Here is a 23,633-nt window from a genome sequence, read left to right on the forward strand (position 1 = left end):
CTTTATTGATTAATTATCATATCAATTTCAATGTTCGGCTCCTATGGATATTAATCTACAGTTTCAGTAATCTAGGGATGATAGACGAGATTTTAGTATAGAAGAAATTGTGTGGTGTGAATGCCAATTTTCCATTTTCTTCAGAATGTATTTTTTTGTCAGATCCAAAAAATTAATATTATTAAACTATTCAGTTGATCCAAGACAATCCTTTAAATGCCTTATATGAAAAATGTTGGGATAAACGTGATGAAAAGATTGAAATTAATCTTTTCAATTGAAAGAACCAGTGAAGACCAGTAGGTATATACGTTTTGAACCAGAACAATAACCAACATTCAGGGAAGGAACAATCTTGGCTGTTCCTCCTTCATCCTACCTCGATTATTTTTATCAATTATTTATTATTGAATAATTAAAAAAAAATATGAATATTTGGTACTCACATGATTCAGAACAGCTAGTAAGAGGCAATGTTTCCTGGAAAAAAGAAAAAATCTAAAAATAATAAAACTCATTCCACATGTAACAAAATAGAAATGACGCAAGTAAAACGCATAAATTAATGAGGAAACACATAATAATCATTGAAAAATTCACAACGATAATAGTATTAGGGATATCAGAGTTGATATTTGACATCCGTTACTCTATTATTACAAAATATTAAGGAAATTGCGTAAAAACTGTTTAATTCAGACAAAATAGAATAAAATTATCATGGATTTTCCAAGAGATCTGTATTAATTTTCCTTAAGAGAAGAATAAAAGCTGAGAATAGAATAATGACTAAGGTAGGGATCACTTTGTATTTTACTAGCCTAGTCATATTTTCATCACATAGCCGATACAATTTTTTGGCTACTTGCCTATTGATTCCAAACTGATAAATACTGAAGTTTTAATCTTTGATGAATGAATGGAAAAAAATTGAATGAATATTCTATCATGATAAACAAAATATGACTTCCAAGGGTAGGAAACAGAAACGGTCAATCATTTGATACATGATAAAGAACTCCAATAGATGAATAATTCTAGTCCATGAATTACCAAGTACCTATTGAATGAAATGAGATGAGATTGCCTCAGTCACTTATGAAACTCATGTCGTTCGTACACCCTTATCAATCTAGTAGAATCATAATAAATTGTGTTTTTATCATACACTTTTACAACAGTACTCACGGTTTTCTTGTATTTCGTTTGTCTCGTGGAATCGTGTTATTATAAATATTTTTTCAAAAGTGTTTGTTGACTTTTCAGTGGTTAAATTCAATATGGACACCTATCACTTCACCAACCATACAACACAAAAAGCTAGAGTAGCCTAAATCATAGTCAGAGCTCAAGTTAAAGACTACCGTAATTAGCTGCCTATCATGAAAGTGCAGACATCTAGAGCCCAATAATATTACGGTACCTACGTTAAGGAACTGTAATTGCTTACAGTAGTTACTGTCTAAGTACAGTGTGGACATATTTACTGAGCTGTGTTGTAGGTACTGTGCTCCTGAATGTGTCTGTATATATGGCCGCATTACTGTGCTTCAATAAATTGTTCAATATTCTGCATTTCTATAACGAATGTTAATATACACAGTTTGAGTATGGTAACAGTTTTTACACACGACAAAAATATGTTAATAATCACAGAATAATATAATGCTCATAACATGAATGTAATTCTCATAGCAAAAATGTATTGCTTATAGCATGAAAATAAATATAATGCTAATAGAGTAAATAATGCTTGGTGCTTGCTTACCTGAATAGTGAAGCCTCTCTGCATGCATTTTTGTGCGCTTACGGAGACAATAATGAATGCTATCAGAACGAATGCTTTGTTTGTGTAATTTGGTGTCATCATTGAGAGAATATCCTTCCCAATTCCAAGCACTTGACCACTACCTGTGATAGGAAAATTGATTTTTTATTTATTCATGCAAATAATTACAAATCATACGAGTACAGTACAATCAGGAGACATCAACAGGAATTAAGCAGTCATTTTTAAAATACAGTAACTTGAAAATACTATAAATAACGTCCGCTCCCATTTTACAGGAAAGCAAAAAACACACCGAGAAACTTCAATAAAATTTTAAGAAAACTGTGGCATGCAAAATTTCTGTATCGCATAAAAAATCACGCTAGGAAAAAGTTTTATATTTAAACCTTTTTCCGTCGATTATCGGGGAAAACGGTATGCACTCTAGAGTTCCGGTAGTAAAATAAAATCCAAGGAACTAGCCCTTTCAACGGTTGAAATTCAACGCGATGTAAGATAGGTTTTATCAGTTTCATCAGAGCATCTAGAATACGACGACATAAGGATGAATAATACATGTAAAGAGCACACAACGAGTCGTTGAACCCAAAATACTGCCTTACAATGTGTTCCTCCAGCCTTTTTTATAGACCATTTTCCAAGTTGGTTGTAACTTTTTTTCAAAAAAAGTCTGATCGAAAACATTATTCCGTGCCCTTGGTTCGAGTGGTTGAAAGTCATATCAATGTTTCCGTTTTCACTGTGATTCTGAATTTTGTGGCCTTGTTTCTGGTTGATTTCCAGTATTTTGTTTTCATCGTATTTCATTTTTAGATCAAATTTGAATAATATGAACATTGTGTTGTTTGTCTCCTTATTCTTGAAATATATTTGTATTTTTGGCTATATCTTTCCATTTCTTCTTATTCTTCTTCTTCTTCTTCTTCTTCTTCTTCTTCAACTCAACATGACAGGTTATTTTTCTTTGAGATTAGTATGATACTCAACAGTTGAAAAGTTGAAAGAACTTTTATAGCTTCAACACGAAGCACTTTTTCAATATCATATACTTACGGTAGGCGGTCCCACATGAATATGATGAAAGATGTAATACCAGAGATTCAAATAGGTGACTAATTCTCTTAGAAAATTAATATTTTAATATTGTATGTTCATGAATGTGAAGTAAATATGTGTAGTTATCCTTTACTGTACAATAAGTGAAAAAATAGTTTTGATTATAACATATTATGCTAAATGTCTATTAAAATCTCAAGTTTTCAATGACATTTAGCAGCATATTTTCAAATTCAAATTTCAAATTTATTTATTCCACACTCATGAATACATATACATAAATCGAACAAAGCTCAACATGACAACACAATCCAACCAAAATGTAATAATAATAAACGGTAAGTGAAAAAAACCACTCGCATAAGATGACTCTTGTTCGCCAGTGGGAGTAGGAGATAAAATTATAATACGCTTAACCTGATTTAAATTGATTTAGTACACTACTAGTCAATCAAATTCATACAAAACTAGTCGTTTTTGAGCTGGGATAGTTCTTATTTCAGAGTTTAGGATCGAGCAGTGTGGCTTGTTGCTCCGTAAAAAAATATACTGCAACACTACAAGAAATGTCATGAACATTGAATGCTTTGTTTCCAGATGTCGAGATTTCCTAAAACAGGGATAAATCCGTTCCTGAACACTCCTCCCAGAACTTTCGCAGCCCAAAAACAACGAGTTTAGTATGAATTTGATTGAATATGCTTCAAAATGTCTTGGAAAATTGAGAATTGCTCAGATACCAATAGAGTACATTCAGCAGTTGAAAAAAATTCCTCACTTATTTCACAGTAAATGGCAACATTTTTACTCAACATTCATGACCTTTGAATAAAAAGAAAACACATTTTTTGAATAATTAGTCACCTATTGACATCTTATCGTTTTACTGAAAGCTCCTATTTTAATAAAATCCTGGAAATAGTGATACTATATCTAGAATGAACGTGAGAATTAGTGTTGACAAGAACTATTAGAGTCAATGAATCACAAATGGATAAGGCAGTTGAATGGTTCCCAATATTGTTGAGTATGATTTTAGGACCCGGTATATTATCAACATTTGTCGGAGTTAATTTTTTTCTAAATTTTATAGTAATAAGTTTAAATAAGTTTTCTCATAGCATCCTAGTTCTTATCTCCTATCTCCTTGACCGAAATAATTATCCTGAACTAACTTTCTTTCTATTATTAATTTCTAGTCTTTCTCTTACTTTCATGATAATCACTATCTCCATCTTCTTTCCCTCGTGAATTATCACTCCCTTCTTGTTTCCTTCTACTCTTTTCCGTATTCTAGCAATAACTGGTTTCTTTTTACGACTTCTAACAGTCTTCCAATCTCATACTACTCAACTTTATTTCTATGAATCATTCCAATATTTTTTTCACCTACCTCTTCTTCTTTCTTCTGCTCGCTTCACTCACTCACAAAAACTATACTAAAACTAGAAAATTACTCAGGATATTGTACTCGTATTATGAAGTGGAAAATTGATGACGAGGGTCCATCTCTCTCTCTCTCAAAAAAAAAAAAAAATCATCAACTAGAAGAACAGCCAATAATTGGAGCTAAACTGACAATAGTCTCTACTGAGAAGTAGTCACTTTTCAGTAGATTTCCACGGCAGAGTCTACAGATTTTGAAACAGTTTGTGAAATAAGTCATAATTTGAGAAACGTCCATGAAGGGGAATTGCAAAATCTCAATCAATCTGTGAACTTATTACTACACTACACTTTGATCTAAGCCAACAGGTCGAGGAGGGGCCAATACTATCGTAAATGATTCTAATGCATTATGAATACAGAATAAATTCCTGATGACTGCAGTGTCAACTCGTAATATCTATTTATTCATTCAAACAAATAATAGAGAACAATAAGCCTACAGTAGGCTGAACACAAAACTGATTCTTTCTCGAATTTTGGCATTTCGATAACTCGAAAGGAGAAGGTAAAGTGTGAAAATCCAAAATTATCAATAATCATGGAAAAATTATTTATAAAATCATCTTAATCAAAATATGAATGCAATACATATAATACACTTATAATTAATATACCTAATACATTCTGAATACTTTACTCAGGATTTAAGTTTCCTGAATACAATTAGTAAGTCTTCCTGCAATGATCGACCCCCAATCCGTGACCTCGAACAATGTTATGCCACGTTCTATACACTCTGTGGACTATGGAGTCCATTGACTCCATCTACGAAACCATCAATTTCCTTCCACTTTAACCTAAAAAAGAAATATTAACCTTAACCGCAAACTCGTGTCATTACGCTTTGCCTCCTCTCGATTCAATTGACTGGTTGTAATGAGCCCACCTTGGCATTACGGCGACCACACAGCCGCGATTTGTGAGCAACACTGTGATTTGAAGACGATCATCACGAGGACTGATGACTGAGGAGCGTTTCAATTGCTGTCTTCACGCTCGTCAACTTTTTGTCGCTTCCTCATGTTGCACGAAAGAAAGTCGCTTATTGCTTTAGTATCTACGTCCACTTTAGTTACATTGTTTCAACTTTGAGCACAATAATACAAAAAATTACTTTACAATCTCCCTAACCTGCATCTTCGCTAGTTCAACTGTTTTCTTCTGTAAGCTACTTGCCCAATAGACTAATACTCATAATAGTCCGAAGAGATATCTCCAATTTCTAGACAGAGTGTACAAGAACTGGGTTTTTGGACTCTACATTTTTCAAACAGACTCTTGATCTATTTGGTATTCTCAATATTCTCACCCTTCTCATACAACAGTTAAATAGATAAAATTTTATATTTTCATTTAATATATTTATCCATAGGTGACTTACAAACTAGTATAATATTTTTAATCATTTGCTATATTTACTCTTAAGGCCACCAGGCCGGACACGTCACAATTGGGAAAAATATACACTGCGCATATACGAAATGCGTCTGGTGCGACATGGTCTCACCTGCTCCAATGCTAAAGCCTTCCCTCTCGGTCGAAGCGGTCATTATATGATGTACGTTCGTGTCTGGTTTGGTGAACTATTTATTAATTCGGAGAAAGGAACGTATAGTAGATTGGTTACAATGGAGACCTGGTTATAAACCTTCGGATTTTGTAGCACCTCATGATGTTCAAAATTTCAAAATGAATTGAAATAAATTAGTAAAAAGAAACATCTGAGTGAAAAAAGAATGGCCGGAACTGGCGAATTGAATTCGATTCACAGAGTTCCGTGAAGTGACGGTGGGTTTTTTATCGTTTTATCGAGATGCTGTATAACTAGTACCAGCATTAGAGAAGTGAAGGTAGCAGGTAGCTAACGGTACCTTTCTGCAACCTGCTTGCCAGATAAGCCAACCAAAAAACAAGGAGTAGGAAGAAGAAGGATTAAGTGAGAAGAGAAGAAGAAGAAGAAGAAGATGATGATGAAGAAGAAGAAAAAGAAGAAGAAAAATAATAATAAGAAGAAGATGATGACGAAGAAGAGAAAAAAAAAGTAAATTCGTATGGCTTTTGTTGGTGGGGAGTCCCTTGCGGGAAGGTCCCACCGCCTGAATATATAATTTGAGCCGTCAATGGGCCTTACGACTGTCATACTTCAGCCGGGACCGACAGTTTAACGTGCCCATCCGATAACACGGGAGTGATCTGGTTAAAAAACTTTTGGAGAAGAAAAAAAGAAGAAGATGATGATGAAGAAGAAGAAGAAGAAGAAAAAGAAGAAGAAGAAGAAGAAAAAGAAGAAGAAGAAGAAGAAGAAGAGAAGAAGAAGAACTTGCCAGTAGTATGAAGGGAAAGGAGAAGGACAAGAGGAGTACTATACTAGAAGGAAGAAGTGGGGAGAATAATAACCAGCAAGAAGTAGGAAGAGGAGAGAAGGAATCAAAAGACGGCAGAAGAAGATAAGAGGTGAAGGCAGGAATCAATGAGCGACACATGGAAGACGACATAAGAGAGAGACGAAAACGTAAGGAGAACATGAAGAGGGGATGGTGAAATGCTAAAGAAGGAATTAGGCCTACTAGAAGAGGGAAAAAGCGAGAATAATCAAAAAGGTGAATAGAGTATGGAGAAGAACAAAGAGGAAGAGTAAACCGGTGAGAAGACGGAGAAGTAAAAGAAGAACACGAGGAAGACGAAGAAAAAGGAGGAGAGAAGAAGAGGGGGTACGCAGAAAAAAGCAGATTTAGGAGTGGAAAATGGAATTAAAGGATGAGGAAGTATAAGTATGATGGAGCAGGAGATCTAAAATAAGCAGACGGATGGATAAAGAATAGAAAGATAGGGGACGAAGAAGAATAGAATGTCACGAGACGAAGGGAAAGATGTATGAGCTAAAAAGAGAAGAGGGCAGAGGAGGAAGATGGTGGACAACAACAATAGTGAAAGAGAAGAATTGGGAAAACGAGAAGAGGAGGAGGCAGAGTGAGAATATTCAGGTGATTGGATACAGGGGGAAAGAAAAGAAGAAACAGAGAGAAAGCAATAAGGTGGAAAGAAAAGATGGGAGATAGAAGAGGAGGAAGAAGAATAATAATAAGAAGAAAATGGAAGAAAGAGGAGTTATTCAGAAAAGAAGGAATAAAGGGTGGAGGAGGAGGGGAAGGATGAAGAAGAGAGAGAAGAAGAAGAAGAAGAGAAGAAGAAGAAGAAGAAGAAGAAGAAGAAGAAGAAGAAGAGAAGAAGAAGAAGAAGAAGAAGAAAAAGAAGACGACGAAAGAGGAATCAGTGAGTAGAAGCAGCAGATTGTTGCATTTGGGGTGCAAGTGGGTTTCCATGACAACCGGTAAATACCTTTGCATACCGATTGCTGACTGGAGTGAGAGGCAAAACGAGTTGGTGAAGCCAAACCGGCTGATGGAAACCGGCTGTAATAATAATAACAATAATAAATTGGCCGCGGGTCAACAGACCAGAATTTGGCAGCAACGGCAGGCCAAAACACAGCTTCAAATAGTTGCGGAAGCCGATGAAACAAGTCGAAAATAGAATAATATTATCAAATAATAGTTTTGGAGAAAATGTTATAAAACTGATTTTTCAGTAGGTTCAGAAGGGGGAGATGGAAGAAGAAGGACAAACAGAACCCTCCGGAAGCATGAGGGAGAAGAAGATACACCTTATGTTATGACATGTCACGTGTCAATTCGAATAAAAAGTGTGATCACAAGAAAAAGAGGCTTGAGGATGAGGGATGAGGAAAAAGAGTACAAGAAAGGAAGTAAGAAAAGAATAGTTCAAGAATATGAAATAAGGGAAGTACAGTAGATGATACGGCAAAGGATACAAAACATAATTTTGCACATAGATTACATTGAACAATGAAGGGAAAGAAGATGCAAGAATATAGAAGGAAACAGGAGAAACATCAACTGAACAAAAAAGACAAAACAATAGATAAAGTTAAATGAGAAATTATTTTTAGTATTGGATGAAAGAATGACAGAATACGGAAGGATACGAACATACTGCAAAATGTGAAGGACTGATAAATTCTGAAAAATAAAATTAAAATTTATTAAATAAATATTCTTAAATAGTTAGGGAAGTACGCTTAATTCTGTAGAAAATAAAATTTAGATGTCTCAACTGAAGACAAGTTTTAGTCAATGATTACAAAATTCTAAGATTACGGTTAACTAAAACTACTTGACAAAACCAAACCAATTGAAGTATGAATAATTAATGAACCTATAGGAAAAACAACCATTTGTTTATTGGTATTCTCCGTCAGAAACTTTCGACCAATCACAAACAAGTTGTCGATATCAGTTTGAAATAATTGGCTCCTCCCATAAAATGGCAGCTATGTGATGTAGCCTAGTAGCTCCACCAATGAGATAGCGCCAAAAATGGGAGTTTACTAGGCTAGCTTGTGATTGGTGGAGCGTTCCAAAGCGCAGTTTAGATTAAAATTCCAATCACCAATGAAATTTAGTGAGACCCCTTACAGTGTCACAAACAAAAATCAATTTTAGGAACATGATGTAGGATGCTCATTGCTGTAGGATGTTCTTTAAAAATTCAAGTTGTTACTATAGCAGTATTTTTCTAATGATAATATGAGCCATTTCAATGTGAGACAAATAATGCTATTTTGGATTTATTAGTCATAAATATTATTGATTGTTTCTATCACTTGTAGAATTTAGTTGAATCTGTTAAACCTACAACATGTGAAATAAATATTATTTTGGATTCAAAATTCGTAGATATTCAATTAATTGAAAAAAGTGTTGAGTTTAGTGAAATGTTGTGTTACGTGGGTAACTCATCATAGTAGTTATAATTTTACGTGGGTTCCGAACCATCTGGAATGCAGTTGGTCCAAATTTATTTTGTTAGCAATGTCTAGTGTCTACTAACTGATTACAGCTGAATTGTTCCAGCTCAACCTTGGGAGCCAGACAACGGGCCTAAAAATAAAACAATAACAATTGAGTAAATGTGCTAAGCATATTAATGCGCCTGCGCGTATTACGAGTCACGCAGTTGCAATTATTGTAATAACATGATAGCAGGAGGGTAATTGACAAAAAGCACGTGGAAAACTGAGAACAACTTCACACAATGCTTCTTGTTGATAACTTCTGGATAATAGAGTTCACATCAGTTCCTGAAAGTAGTCAAGTACCTAGGCTACATGTACCTTAGGGGTAAAGTTGTAGTAATAGTTGTTATCCTATTATCTAATCAAGAAATATATGAAGAGTGACACAATCTCAAGAGGAAAAAAATTTATCACAATATGTTTCAACATTGAAATATTAAAATAATTAAAAAAGGGTACTGAAATTTTTATTTTTCTTCCTATTTATATTACAAGTAACCCTATACAGACAAGGGAAAAAACTGTATATATTTTATTTGGAATATTCAATAGTTCTCACATTCATAGAAGTGGATATTTACGTGTCTTGTAAATTGTAGATGCATTCAAGGTACAATACTACAGTTCACAAAGTACGCTGAGAATGGAACCCCAATGTCTTAAAACTTGACTTGAATTTGCAAAACATGTAAATTTGAATATTTGAAAATTTATCGAAATTGAATTATTGAGCACCATTTTGATCACTTTTTCAAATACTTCAATCTGATTTCTTCAATCAACTTTGCTTCATTGATAACTGTGGTCTGTATATAGCACGAACATTCTTTCTAATTTTGTTGCTCAAATGTTTCTTTTCACGTGAAATTGGTAGGCTACTCTGACGTGCGGCTCCATTCAAGTTCAAGTTGCAATCCGTCCAACTTCACTGGACTGCATTTGTGTCAAATGTTGTCAAACGTGTTCCTCGGTTTTCGTTTGTTCATTTGACATTTGAAAATTAGTAGTACTCCGGCCTACTCCATCAACTTGTCCCATCACCGTTTTGCCAAGTTGTTGACTTCAAAGTTCACAGTTTTTGAAAACGTATTTCTTGGAACTTGGTGTTTTTTTTCTGTAACCTAGTTGTGTCTTCAGAGTTCAGAATTTTTATAATTCTGAAATGTTTTTTTTTCAATGTACAAGTTTCTTCTTTCGTTCCCAATTTCAAGAATTTATCCAATTTTCCTTGAAATTAGGATGTTCTCTCATCTATATTATGGTACCATCTATATTATTCATTATTCTTCCCTCCAATTTCCACTGCGTATCCTTATTATTGTGAAAATAACATAAAGAAATATAATATATACTGAGGATGATGCCCATATAAGCTTTGTCACCTGGTCATATAAGACATATATATGAATCATATATTTATCTCATATTGGTCAAGATTTTAGAGTTTTAATTTAGGAAAGTTTAATGAACAGTGTTTTGTCTTTGAACAATTTTTGTCATCGACAGAAAGATTGTTTATTTCATTTGTTGTCAAAATTAATGTAGCTTCTCTTTTGTTTTTAATAACAAACGTGCCGCTTGTGCCACAGATAAAATATGTACTGAAATGGCTTTCATGTTTGGCATTGACTGAGTTATATTTAATACCCAAAATTTTACTTTTGGGCAGTCTGTCAGTGTTTGCGTGTGAGCTCGTTCGATAGGACTGTGAGTAAAGTCCGGCTGTTCTGGTGAAGGGATAGATTTTGCTCTTGTTTTATAATACAGTTTTCCTGTCGCAGTTCGGGCAGTTTAAAGAGAATTGTATTATTGAATAGGACGGGATCTGAACCCATTTCATTAGATCAGTTATTTTGATTTTTTAATTAATAATTAACGCCGCGAAATACCAGTGGATGCCAAAGTGGGAAGCCATTTTCAAAGGTAGGTGACTACTGAGTCATTGTTCTTAAATTTTTCATAACCACAACAATTGAATCCTCCTAGCAGCAAAGCGAGTAGCCCCTGAAATATTCATCTGATTATTATTTCGTAATTTCTTATTCTAATTCTAATTTTGTAATAATAATTTATTGTTTTGTTTTAAATATCAAAAACCTGTACGATCTTTTCTTGTGTTTTTTTTTCATTTTCCCATCCTTACAGCTTTTAGGCTTGTGCGTGGGTAATGAGTGAGAGGAATGATGATGAGAGATGACGACTACTTTTTAGGTAGTCGGGACCGACGGCTTATCGTCTCCTAGTGCGCATTTGTTTATTTATCCAAATAAATGGGAAGAAATGATGAGTAATGAGAATGATAAATAAGACTTAGTAAATCTGTGATGCTGTTACAGCAGCTTTTTTGTAAGGGATACTCGTTTCCGCTAACTAGTTAAACTTGATATTCATCTCTGTCTCCAGCTAATCCCACAACTTGAATCTCCAAATTTAGTACCCTAATCAACTTGATCGTACTTCAACTTGCAAAAAGTAAATAGAAAAATGAAAAAAGGAAGATGAAAAAGAAGAAGAAAAAGAAGAAGAAAAAGAAAAAGAAGAAGAAAAAGAAGAATATAAGGTGAAAAATGAAGATCGCAAGTATCTTGTGAATAGCAGGTGAGAAGAGATCATTTGGCTTTCGGCGAATGTTCGTTCTGTAAAATCTTGTTTGCAAATTTTCTCAACTTTCACAAATATACTCATACGCTATTCTGATCCCATAAAAGTTTATTGTTCATTGATTATATTGCAATAATGATATGAATGGGTATGTCTGCTTTCACTTTGGATAGCAAATCTAAATTGTTTTTGGGTTCTGATGTTTGAGTTGACTGGAATTGAGCCCACTGATTGATACTACTTGTAAAGCAAGAATCTGATTGCAAATCTACTACCAGTTCTGTGAACAGTAGACCTCACTCAGTGATGAACCAGAGCCTCCTCCAAGGCCTTAACTATTATCCTTGAAAAGTAAAATTCCAAAAACCTCACGCATACATCGACGCGCAATTCAAAAAGGAACTTTCCTGACATATTTCATGAAAAGTTGCTGCGTTTGGCCGAGATTGCGTGGCATACATACATACATACATACATAAATATAATTTACACACAAAAGCCCGTCAAGTTGAAAGGCAGATCTTACTGCTTTCGGTCAATTGGAGAAGAGATTATCGTTAATCGTTAATGTAAATAACCAATTGCTTATATTAGATTGTAAAGTACGTAGATATACGAGCACACACTGGGTTTGGATTCCACCTAAAAATAATAATTATATAGGTGAATGGAGTGATACGTGGTCTAGTGGATAGAGTGCTTGCGGCGTAGCAGCACAGAGATCCCGGGTTCAAACCCTCTCAATACCAAAAGTTTTTTAACCAGATCACTCTCGTGTTATCGGATGGGCACGTTAAACTGTCGGTCCCGGCTGAAGTATGACAGTCGAAAGGCCCATTGACGGCTTAAATTATATATTCAGGCGGTGGGACCTTCCCGTAAGGGACTCCCCACCAACAAAAGCCATACGAATTTTACTTTATATAGGTGAATTTATCACTCATCATCACTATTCTGTCTGAATATATGGATTGGAGAAGTGATTGTAGTCTATCAACCGTTAGAATGGGGTCTAATAGCTATGATAGGATTATACAATATAGCTCCCTCTTTGTTTACAATTCACTTGACATCACTGGTAGGCCAATTCATCTCTCTTCATTATTTATTATTTTGCTCATAACCCACTCATGAGATGTGTTCATTTAAAAATTTTAGGTTGGTTCCAGTTAAATTTAAAATTATCTCATCGCAAATTCTAATGTAATCTATCAGAACGGAACCTATTCTGTTGATGATTTGAGTGGTTGTATGCAATAGCTAACTACGATTCATTTTACTCAGAATTTTGATTCCATCACCTTCTATCAAACTGAATAAATTTAATTGGATTTTAATCTACATATAATTATTTCATTTAAATAATTTGAATCACTTGATCCATCTCAAAGTGCTAATACCAATTATAAGTTTGATGTAATCTGTTGAATTATGTTAAGAATAATTCCAACGCAATACCATATTCATCAACAACATAAGCCTACTCTTGTTTAAAATAAGTCACACTTATATGTAAATGTAAATTAGGGGTAAAGTTGTAGTAATAGTTGTTATCCTATTATCTAATCAAGAAATATATGAAGAGTGACACAATCTCAAGAGGAAAAAAATTTATCACAATATGTTTCAACATTGAAATATTAAAATAATTAAAAAAGGGTACTGAAATTTTTATTTTTCTTCCTATTTATATTACAAGTAACCCTATACAGACAAGGGAAAAAACTGTATATATTTTATTTGGAATATTCAATAATAATTGATGATGTGAGTGGTAGATAAAATATTGATATTTGATAAAGAATCAATAAATTAGTAGATTAAAAAATATTGATCCCTGAATTAGCTGGTTCAGTCACTTTTGAATTTGCTATCATTCGTTGAAAAAATCCAAACCTATAAATAATGTTTCGTATAATATTAGTATATCATTATTCGTATATTATTTATACAATAGGCCTATTGGGTAGCTTAATTTAAAAACGTTGACCTCCTCAAAGGTTGGAGTGAGGTTTCAATCCCACTCCGATCATACAGGCAGACAGCGAAAACGACAATGGACTTGATTACGGCAATCCTCACCATATGACCTTCTCTACCACCACCCCTTCACACCACATAGAAATCACACATGAGTCAAATCGGAAAGCTGCATGAGTGTGTTCCCGGCTCCAGTCTTGTACTTTCTACAGAGAGCCACAAAAACCTCGAAATTTCCGTTCCTTTTTCATTTTTCTTGTGATTTCCACCAAATCCCAGATATTATACGAGAAAATATTCTTTTTATCCAATAACATTTTGAAGGAAATGAGCTCCAATTCATGTTCTTACATGTTTTATGTTCTCACATTCATAGAAGTGGATATTTACGTGTCTTGTAAATTGTAGATGCATTCAAGGTACAATACTACAGTTCTCAAAGTACGCTGAGAATGGAACCCCAATGTCTTAAAACTTGACTTGAATATGCAAAACATGTAAATTTGAATATTTGGAAATTTATCGAAATTGAATTATTGAGCACCATTTTGATCACTTTTTCAAATACTTCAATCTGATTTCTTCAATCAACTTTGCTTCATCGATAATTTTGGTCTGTATATAGCACGAACATTCTTTCTAATTTTGTTGCTCAAATGTTTCTTTTCACGTGAAATTGGTAGGCTACTCTGGCGTGCGGCTCCATTCAAGTTCAAGTTGCAATCCGTCCAACTTCACTGGACTGCATTTGTGTCAAATGTTGTCAAACGTGTTCCTCGGTTTTTGTTTGTTCATTTGACATTTGAAAATTAGTAGTACTCCGGCCTACTCCATCAACTTGCCCCATCACCGTTTTGCCATGTTGTTGACTTCAAAGTTCACAGTTTTTGAAAACGTATTTCTTGGAACTTGGTGTTTTTTTTCTGTAACCTAGTTGTGTCTTCAGAGTTCAGAATTTTTATAATTCTGAAATGTTTTTTTGCAATGTACAAGTTTCTTCGTTACCCAATTTCAAGAATTTATCCAATTTTCCTTGAAATTTGGATGTTCTCTCATCTATATTATGGTACCACCCTTATTCATTATTCTTCCCTCCAATTTCCACTGCGTATCCTTATTATTGAGAAAATAACATAAAGAAATATAATAATAATACTGAGGGTGATGCCCATATAAGCTTTGTCACCTGGTCATATAAGACATATATATGAATCATATATTTATCTCATATTGATCAGGATTTTAGAGTTTTAATTTAGGAAAGTTTAATGAACAGTGTTTTTGTCTTTGAACAATTTTTGTCATCGACAGAAAGATTGTTTATTTCATTTGTTGTCAAAATTAATGTAGCTTCTCTTTTGTTTTTAATAACAAACGTGCCGCTTGTGCCACAGATAAAAATATGTACTGAAATGGCTTTCATGTTTGGCATTGACTGAGTTATATTTAATACCCAAAATTTTACTTTTGGGCAGTCTGTCAGTGTGTTGTGTGTGAGCTCGTTCGATAGGACTGTGAGTAAAGTCCGGCTGTTCTGGTGAAGGGGATAGATTTTGCTCTTGTTTTATAATACAGTTTTCCTGTCGCAGTTCGGGCAGTTTAAAGAGAATTGTATTATTGAATAGGACGGGATCTGAACCCATTTCATTAGATCAGTTATTTTGATTTTTTAATTAATAATTAACGCCGCGAAATACCAGTGGATGCCAAAGTGGGAAGCCATTTTCAAAAAGGTAGGTGACTACTGAGTCATTGTTCTTAAATTTTTCATAACCACAACAATTGAATCCTCACTAGCAGCAAAGCGAGTAGCCCCTGAAATATTCATCTGATTATTATTTCGTAATTTCTTATTCTAATTCTAATTTTGTAATAAATAATTTATTGTTTTGTTTTAAATATCAAAAACCTGTACGATCTTCTCTTGTGTTTTTTTTTCATTTTCCCACCCTTACAGCTTTTAGGCTTGTGCGTAGGTAATGAGTGAGAGGAATGATGATGAGAGATGACGACTACTCCTTTAGGTAGTCGGGACCGACGGCTTATCGTCTCCTAGTGCGCATCCAAATAAATGGGAAGAAATGATGAGTAATGAGAATGATAAATAAGACTTAGTAAATCTGTGATGCTGTTATAGCAGCTTTTTTGTAAGGGATACTCGTTTCCGCTAACTAGTTAAACTTGATATTCATCTCTGTCTCCAGCTAATCCCACAACTTGAATCTCCAAATTTAGTACCCTAATCAACTTGAACGTACTTCAACTTGCAAAAAGTAAATAGAAAAATGAAAATCAGAAGATGAAGAAGAAAAAAGAAGAAGAAGAAGAAGAAGAAGAAGAATATCAGGTAAAAAATGAAGATCGCAAGTATCTTGTGAATAGCAGGTGAGAAGAGATCACTTGGCTTTCGGCGAATGTGTGCACTGTAAAATCTTGATTGCAAATTTTCTCAACTTTCACAAATATACTCACACGCTATTCTGATCCCATAAAAGTTTATTGTTCATTGATTATAGTGCAATAATGAGATGAATGGGTATGTCTGCTTTCACTTTGGCTAGCAAATCTAAATTGTTTTTGGGTTCTGATGTTTGAGTTGACTGGAATTGAGCCCACTGATTGATACTACTTGTAAAGCAATAATCTGATTGCAAATCTACTCCCAGTTCTGTGAACAGTAGACCTCACTCAGTGATGAACCAGAGCCTCCTCCAAGGCCTTAACTATTATCCTTGAAAAGTAAAATTCCAAAAACCTCACGCATACATCGACGCGCAATTCAAAAAGGAATTTTCCTGACATATTTCATGAAAATCTGTTGTTGCGTTTGGCCGAGATTGCGTGGCATACATACATACATACATAAATATAATTTACACACAAAAGCCCGTCAAGTTGAAAGGTAGATCTAACTCCTCTCGGTCAATTGGAGAAGAGATTATCGTTAATCGTTAATGTAAATAACCAATTGCTTATATTAGATTGTATGGTACGTAGATATACGAGCACCCACTGGGTTTGGATTCCACCTAAAAATAATAATTATATAGGTGAATTTATCACTCATCATCACTATTCTGTCTGAATATATGGATTGGAGAAGTGATTGTAGTCTATCAACCGTTAGAATGGGGTCTAATAGCTATGATAGGATTATACAATATAGCTCCCTCTTTGTTTACAATTCACTTGACATCACTGGTAGGCCAATTCATCTCTCTTCATTATCTATTATTTTGCTCATAACCCACTCATGAAATGTGTTCATTTAAAAATTTTAGGTTGGTTCCAGTTAAATTTAAAATTATCTCATCGCAAATTCTAATGTAATCTATCAGAACGGAACCTATTCTGTTGATGATTTGAGTGGTTGTATGCAATAGCTAACTACGATTCATTTTACTCAGAATGTTGATTCCATCACCTTCTATCAAACTGAATAAATTTAATTGGATTTTAATCTACATATACAATCATTTAAATAATTTGAATCACTTGATCCATCTCAAAGTGCTAATACCAATTATAAAGTTTGATGTAATCTGTTGAATTATGTTAAGAATAATTCCAACGCAATACCATATTCATCAACAACATAAGCCTACTCTTGTTTAAAATAAGTCACACTTATATGTAAATGTAAATTAAAAATTGTGAATTGAATGCATCTGATTTTCAATTAAATATCAACTGAGATGTAATCTAGAATGAATATCTTTGAATAATTCATGCTAATTCTCCAGTACGGTACGTTACTTGCTCTCTGTTCATTTACCACGTGTCATGTCTTTGGAATTTTTCCAAATTCACATTATCCTTATTTCGCTCTCCCACTTGGTTGTACTATCACGAAGTAATTTGACTTTTGTTGGCGAATTTTCAATTTATAAATGTCTAAACAGAGTCGTCCATTATTGTTTCAATTATCTTCGGCTTTTTGCATAGGTTGTTCTAGCCAGACAGGAATCACTTCCCATCATCTGGGATCCTGAGAAAGTTTTACTGTAATAATCAAGCTTACGGTTTGTTCCCCCTTCCTCATGATATGGGAGATCAACCATTTAAATTTCCCCCGAAAATTCTTCGTCTATTAGATTTGATGGCTCTGCTAACCGCGCAATCACGATCTCGTCTCTTCGTGGATTAGACTGCCTCCTCCACATATTTTTCTCTCCTCCTGTCTGTCTATTTTTTCGTTCTTTTCTTCTCTTCCGTTTTAAAAGATTCATGTCTAAGCTATAGTAATATTCACTATCTTGTCAGCATTCCTTAAGAATAGCATCAACACTTCCCATTCAAAATAATACTGACATTTGAATCTTTAGCTGAAAAGTTTTGAGTATCCCCTTCCAGCATAATATCATCATTTTACTCCTCATTCTTTCGTGGCCCATCTTTCTAATATTCTCTGCATCTTGCAGCAATTGATTCGGGCAATTTTCGAAATTATTGTCTTCTACATCTATTCTCTCTTCAATTCTTTTTATCTTACCGAAAATTGCAATTTCGACCAAATTTGCAGCGAGCTGGAATTTTTGCATTCTAGTCTGCAGCAAAAACTGTATGTTATTAATGGAAACGTTATGGTGGAGTCGATTACAGTAAGATACGTGTTATCATCATTTTTGGAGTTGGAGGTTGTAAATGTATGAGATGTGGCCCTTCTCGTGAGTCATTCAACTTTTCGCAAAAAACATTTCTGAAATTCACAATAAATTGTTTCGAGTCGAGCTCTTTTGAATTTCCAGATCGAGTTCGCTACTTGCTTACACGGTTTCATTGATCAATGAACTTTTCAAATGACTGGAAGCCTGGCGATTGGATTTGCACGCTAATTTCGATCCTTATTTCCTTCCTTTTAGCTCGCTAATTATTCACTGCTTCTATTACCTCCTATTCCACTCTTCTCCACCCCTCCTTCTTCTAATTCTCCTCTCTCTTTTTCTTCTCCTTTTTCTTCTTCTTCTTCACCTTCTCCTTCTACTATTCCTCCTCTTCCTCCTCTCCTATTACACTCCTTCTTTCTCATTTTTCTCTCTTTTTTGTCCTCCTATCTTCGTCTCTTTTTCATGATACATTTATTCTTCCACATGGACTAATGTATTCTTATTTGTCCTATTTCGTCTTTTCATTATTGTCCTTTTGCCTTCTCCTATTAGTTATTTTTCACTTCGCTCTCTTCCCATTTATTCTTCTTTTACTCCTCATTCTTCTCACCTTAACATTCTCTTCCTTCTTCTTTTGCGAGCCTCTTATAGTATCCTGCTTACTGTAAATGCAGATCGATTGTTATACAAGTGTAATTGAAAACCTGGTTGATTCGAAATTAGAGCATAAAAGCATCTGGAATCACGGCTTTTGATAGATATTAGAATTCCCACTCTTATATTGATTTCAAATAAAGAATATTCCGATAATGTTGTTATTATGAATTGAAAATCATACAGACAAATCTCTACTTCATTTTTACTACATGCTACGTTGAATTAACTTATGGCAAATTCTTAAGTTGGGACGTTTTAAAGCGAATTCTAGCCAATAAACTACTGAAAATCAATGCATATGCGGGTAGTAATTATTATTCATGACTAGTTCCAAAACTTGTTCTTTTTATTAACGGCTCTGATTGGAGCACTTGAAAAACACCAATGACCATAAAATATTATGACTATGAATCTTGTTTCCATTCAAATTTGGGCGTTATTATTTTGAAGGATCGTCCAGTCTAACACTCATAAAAAATCTTCCAATGGTATGCCAAGCCCCTGAAAGAAACAGAAGCCAACATTCCGTCTAAGATTAATGTTTAAGGTCCACCTGTAAGGTACTATTAGCTTTCTAGAGAATAAGAGCACAACCTTGCTAGTAGGTATACTACATACTACAATCACTCAAGGATGGTAAAGCTGATTTTTAATTGTTCCTGTTTTAGGTTTCATTCACTATGAGAAATCGTTTAGAGTTGAATAACAATCAAATACTCATTCTCTTTGGTTTCATTGGGCATGATGCCCACAGAAGTATTCTGCTTGTGTACAGACAATGGAAAGAGCATGGATGATTTTATGGGATGATCAAACGTCCATGTCACCGGAGGGATTCGAACTCATGAACCAGACGGTGCTAGCAGACTGAAGTTCGTAACGCTCTTGGCCACTAGTCCAACCCTGCCGGGTTTTTCTTCAACAAAGATCAAATCAGGCCATAGAGGTATGTTGATTCCTATCAACATAACTTTCATTTCATTTTTCCTATCAAGTAATCATTTTCAAACTTATTTTTTCCACTCATGAGATTTTTGGATTTTACAGTACCTACTTTACTGTCTTCCTTCTTTTAGCCGAGTCCTCCATCCTTGTCTGTCTTCCCACTCACCATCTCTTAAATTCCTCATTACCTTAGCCTCATCCACTTCATCCCTCCAAGACCTTCTTGGTCTTCCTCTCCTCCTCCGCCCCAATGGACTCCAATCTGTCACTATTCCAATCCACTTACTGGCACTAGCTCTTCTGGCATGACCATACCACATCAACCTCTTGTCTTCTATGAATTTCATTATATCAGACTCCACCTTCATTCTGTCCCTGATCACCTCATTCCTCACTTTATCCATTCTTGTCAAAGCACAGTACCTTCTCCAAAACTCCATTTCGACAGCTTTTATTTTACTTTTAGTTTTCTTGTTTGTCACCCACACTTCTGCACCATAAGTCATTAAACTTCTCACGATGGTATTGAATATCCTGTGCTTAGTTTTCTTATGGATATTTCTACTCCATAAGATTGGGTGCAACTGCCTTATGCAACTTCTTGTCTGTGCCAATCTGATCTTTATTTCTTCCTCTGTATCGCCACTTTGCGTGATAGTGAACCCAAGGTATTTGAATTTTTCTGCTCCTTTTATCTCAGTATTGTCATCAATGGTTAAATTTTATGTTGAAAATATTTTAGATTTTTGTTAATTTTCTTCTTAAAAGCTGAATGTTTTCTAGAAAGAACAAGTTATAGAGGTCTCCAAGTTTTATCAACAAATATCCTTCTTGATATGGGATAGCAATATATAAATCATAGTACAGTATTTTTATAGTCAACCATGAATTAATGTATACTATTCATAGTCAAACTCTGGGTTTATAGGCCATCTATTAACAAATTCTGATTGTTGTTGACCATGCAGTCATAAAGCCATAACATTTTTGTAACTTGGTTTCTCTACAATTTGCTCAATAAAACAGGTTTGCAATAAAATAAAAACAGATCCGCCAAGTTGTACAAGTCATAATATTATTCATCCTTGAAATTATTCCAAGGATTTTTTCTAACTCTTATGCGATGAGAAAAAGAAAAATTCACACAAGAAGAATCAAATAAATCATGCTTTTCGTTGACTAAGTACAGAATAAGACGGAATAAATCAAGATAGTTTCAATTATTTCTGCTTCTGAAATATGTTCTATAAGATTTATAAGAACTAGACATTCCACTTACAATAATAAATAAATGTATTGTTGATAAAATATGCGAAAATGCTAGCCTATCACCGATTATTCAAAGCAAGAGCATGCGAGATCATGTAACACCCCATGTTTCTATCATGATTGGAGTTTATTGTTGATTCTGATTCATTATAACTTACAACTTATCAAGTTGTATCAAACCCGCTTCTGTTCTACTAATTACAATCTTCAAATCATACGTTTCATTCATAAAGCAAGTAAAAAAATTGAATATATTCCAACATAATTCATATCTAATATTTATTGATTATTATATGTTAGTGTATTTGAATATTTGTGATCACGTTTTCATTCTTATGTACTTGTGGCTTGAATTGTAAGAAGTGATAAAATTGTGTTAGAAACATAATAATGTTTATAAAAATTCTCTTGAGAACAAGAACTGTTTTGGGTTTGATTAGTTGGTTTGCCCTGAACATACTACTCACTTATATTAATCAATAGAATTGACAGTACAACAATGCTTGGTGAGAAGAATTCAAAAAAAAAATGATAATATTATTACTCACTTCTGATTGGAGAGAAGCAGAGTCATCAAACTAGAATGACTTCTGATAGAGATCGCTGCTATCACATTACATGAACATGAAAAATGACCACGTTCCCCTTCATCTGGGTTCTGGAAAAATGAGAAAAATATTATGTAAGAAGGATGGAGAGGACATTTTTAATGCAATAGATCACTATTCTTATATAGTTTTATATTATGTAAAAAGGATGGAGAGGACATTTTTAATGCAATAAATCACTATTCTTATATAGTTTTATATTATTTCATTGTTGAGGATTTTTATAAGAAACACGTTCATTGCGAAATAGAAAATGGATACAATGGGAGGATTGTTTTTAAAATTTATGATCATCTCAATTCTAATTGATTGTTGATCTTTTTTCTGAAATTTGTTACATCAATTTTATTGACTGCAATATTATACCCATCGTACAGCGACTGCTAAGATGCATTAACATTCCCAACTTGTCTGTTATAACCAGTGAGTACAGATTGTTACATCCTATTCTCACTGGTTATAACCGCTCTCACGTAGGCATAATAAGGCCTATAGGCCACGTAGCTTATAGACTACGTTCGAAAGATTGAAGACTGGAGCAACTGGTAATGTTCAGTGAAATATCAATTATTTACTAATGAAGTGTAATTATATAACATTATTTGTTGGTGAACAATGTTCTACTTATCTCATAGCAAAAAGTATAACAAAAGTTGAAATGGATATTTCAATGAGAGCAGTGGAACGTACTCTTTTTGGTCATCGAGTATTCTCTTGATGTTTGGAGTGTACGTTGTAGCCGCCATTCTGATGCGGTTGTCCAAATGTTCATCAGTCAGTCTGTTCTTATATCGATTTTTCATGAATTTCATACTTGAAAAAGATACTTCACACAAGTAAGTAGAGCTGAACATAGCTTTCAACCTCAATGCAACTCGATAAATATTTGGATATTTTTCTCTGAGGCCAAATATTTCCAGTTTTAGAAAGTGATCTGAGAGACAGATCATTTTGAAAATCCACAAATTCCATTTCATCTGAAGCCTGATCTCCACCAAAATGTTGTATAACACAAGCTTCAAAATCTTCGGCATAGATCTCTACAAAAGAAAGTTGATGAATTGTACCATATTTGATATGCTTTTAAAATCTTGAAATCGTTGATCAAACTGTTGTCTCAAGTCTGAAAGAATTGTAACGTATTCTTGGTTATTGCTGCGCTGCTGTGGAGGATTTTTCTCGTCGCTGATTCTCTTCAGACTGGGAAAGTGTTTATATTCAAACTGGACGACATTCTTTTGCACGAGCATTTCTGTGAGCTACCAAAAACTACCCCACGAGCTACCGGTAGCTCGCGATCGACTGTTTGGCGACCACTATTCTTAGCAATCATAGGCTAAAAAATCGATTTCCAATCATCCTTAATCATTTGGAAAAAACAATAATTTAAAAAATAGAAATAGTTGAGATTTTTATGAGAATGATTTACAACAATAGTTATTGAAGTGGTGAGAGAAGAATTCTAGCAATTTAGGAAATGATTGAATTTCTTCTTGCACGATAACCAATCTTCTTCTTCTTCTTCTTATTCCCCCTTCTCTTCTTCATCATCTTCCTCATTCTGCTACTCCTCATCCTCATCAGCACCATCTCCTCTTCCATTGAACTTCAAACATTGTAAATTCATCTCAAGTGGCCTGCAAAGAATATTTCCACTATAGTAATTACTCTGAAAAAATAACACAATAAAAATACTCTATTTTTAAACCAATAATGCGGTTGTTTACAAGTCTTTATCCGAGTCACGTGATTGGTGATTGCCACATGATGAATACTAATGGCGAGTGGTGAGA

At 34.2% G+C, this 23,633-nt stretch overlaps 1 protein-coding gene across 2 annotated transcripts in view; it reads right to left on the bottom strand.

The window, feature by feature from the left end:
- LOC111064520 overlaps positions 1-23,633 on the bottom strand; it is a 67,103-nt gene that overhangs the window by 16,195 nt on the left and 27,275 nt on the right. For both annotated transcript variants that reach the window (XM_039429711.1, XM_022352270.2), the window contains exons 3-5: positions 21,781-21,890; positions 1,769-1,911; positions 447-480 (exon numbers count right to left, since the gene is read on the bottom strand). In XM_039429711.1, the coding sequence (XP_039285645.1) occupies positions 447-480; positions 1,769-1,870 (136 nt within the window). In that variant the 5' untranslated portion in view covers positions 1,871-1,911; positions 21,781-21,890. The remainder of the gene's footprint in view (positions 1-446; positions 481-1,768; positions 1,912-21,780; positions 21,891-23,633) is intronic.

This window comes from Nilaparvata lugens, chromosome 5 (assembly GCF_014356525.2).
Source record: "Nilaparvata lugens isolate BPH chromosome 5, ASM1435652v1, whole genome shotgun sequence".
Lineage (NCBI taxonomy): Eukaryota > Metazoa > Arthropoda > Insecta > Hemiptera > Delphacidae > Nilaparvata > Nilaparvata lugens.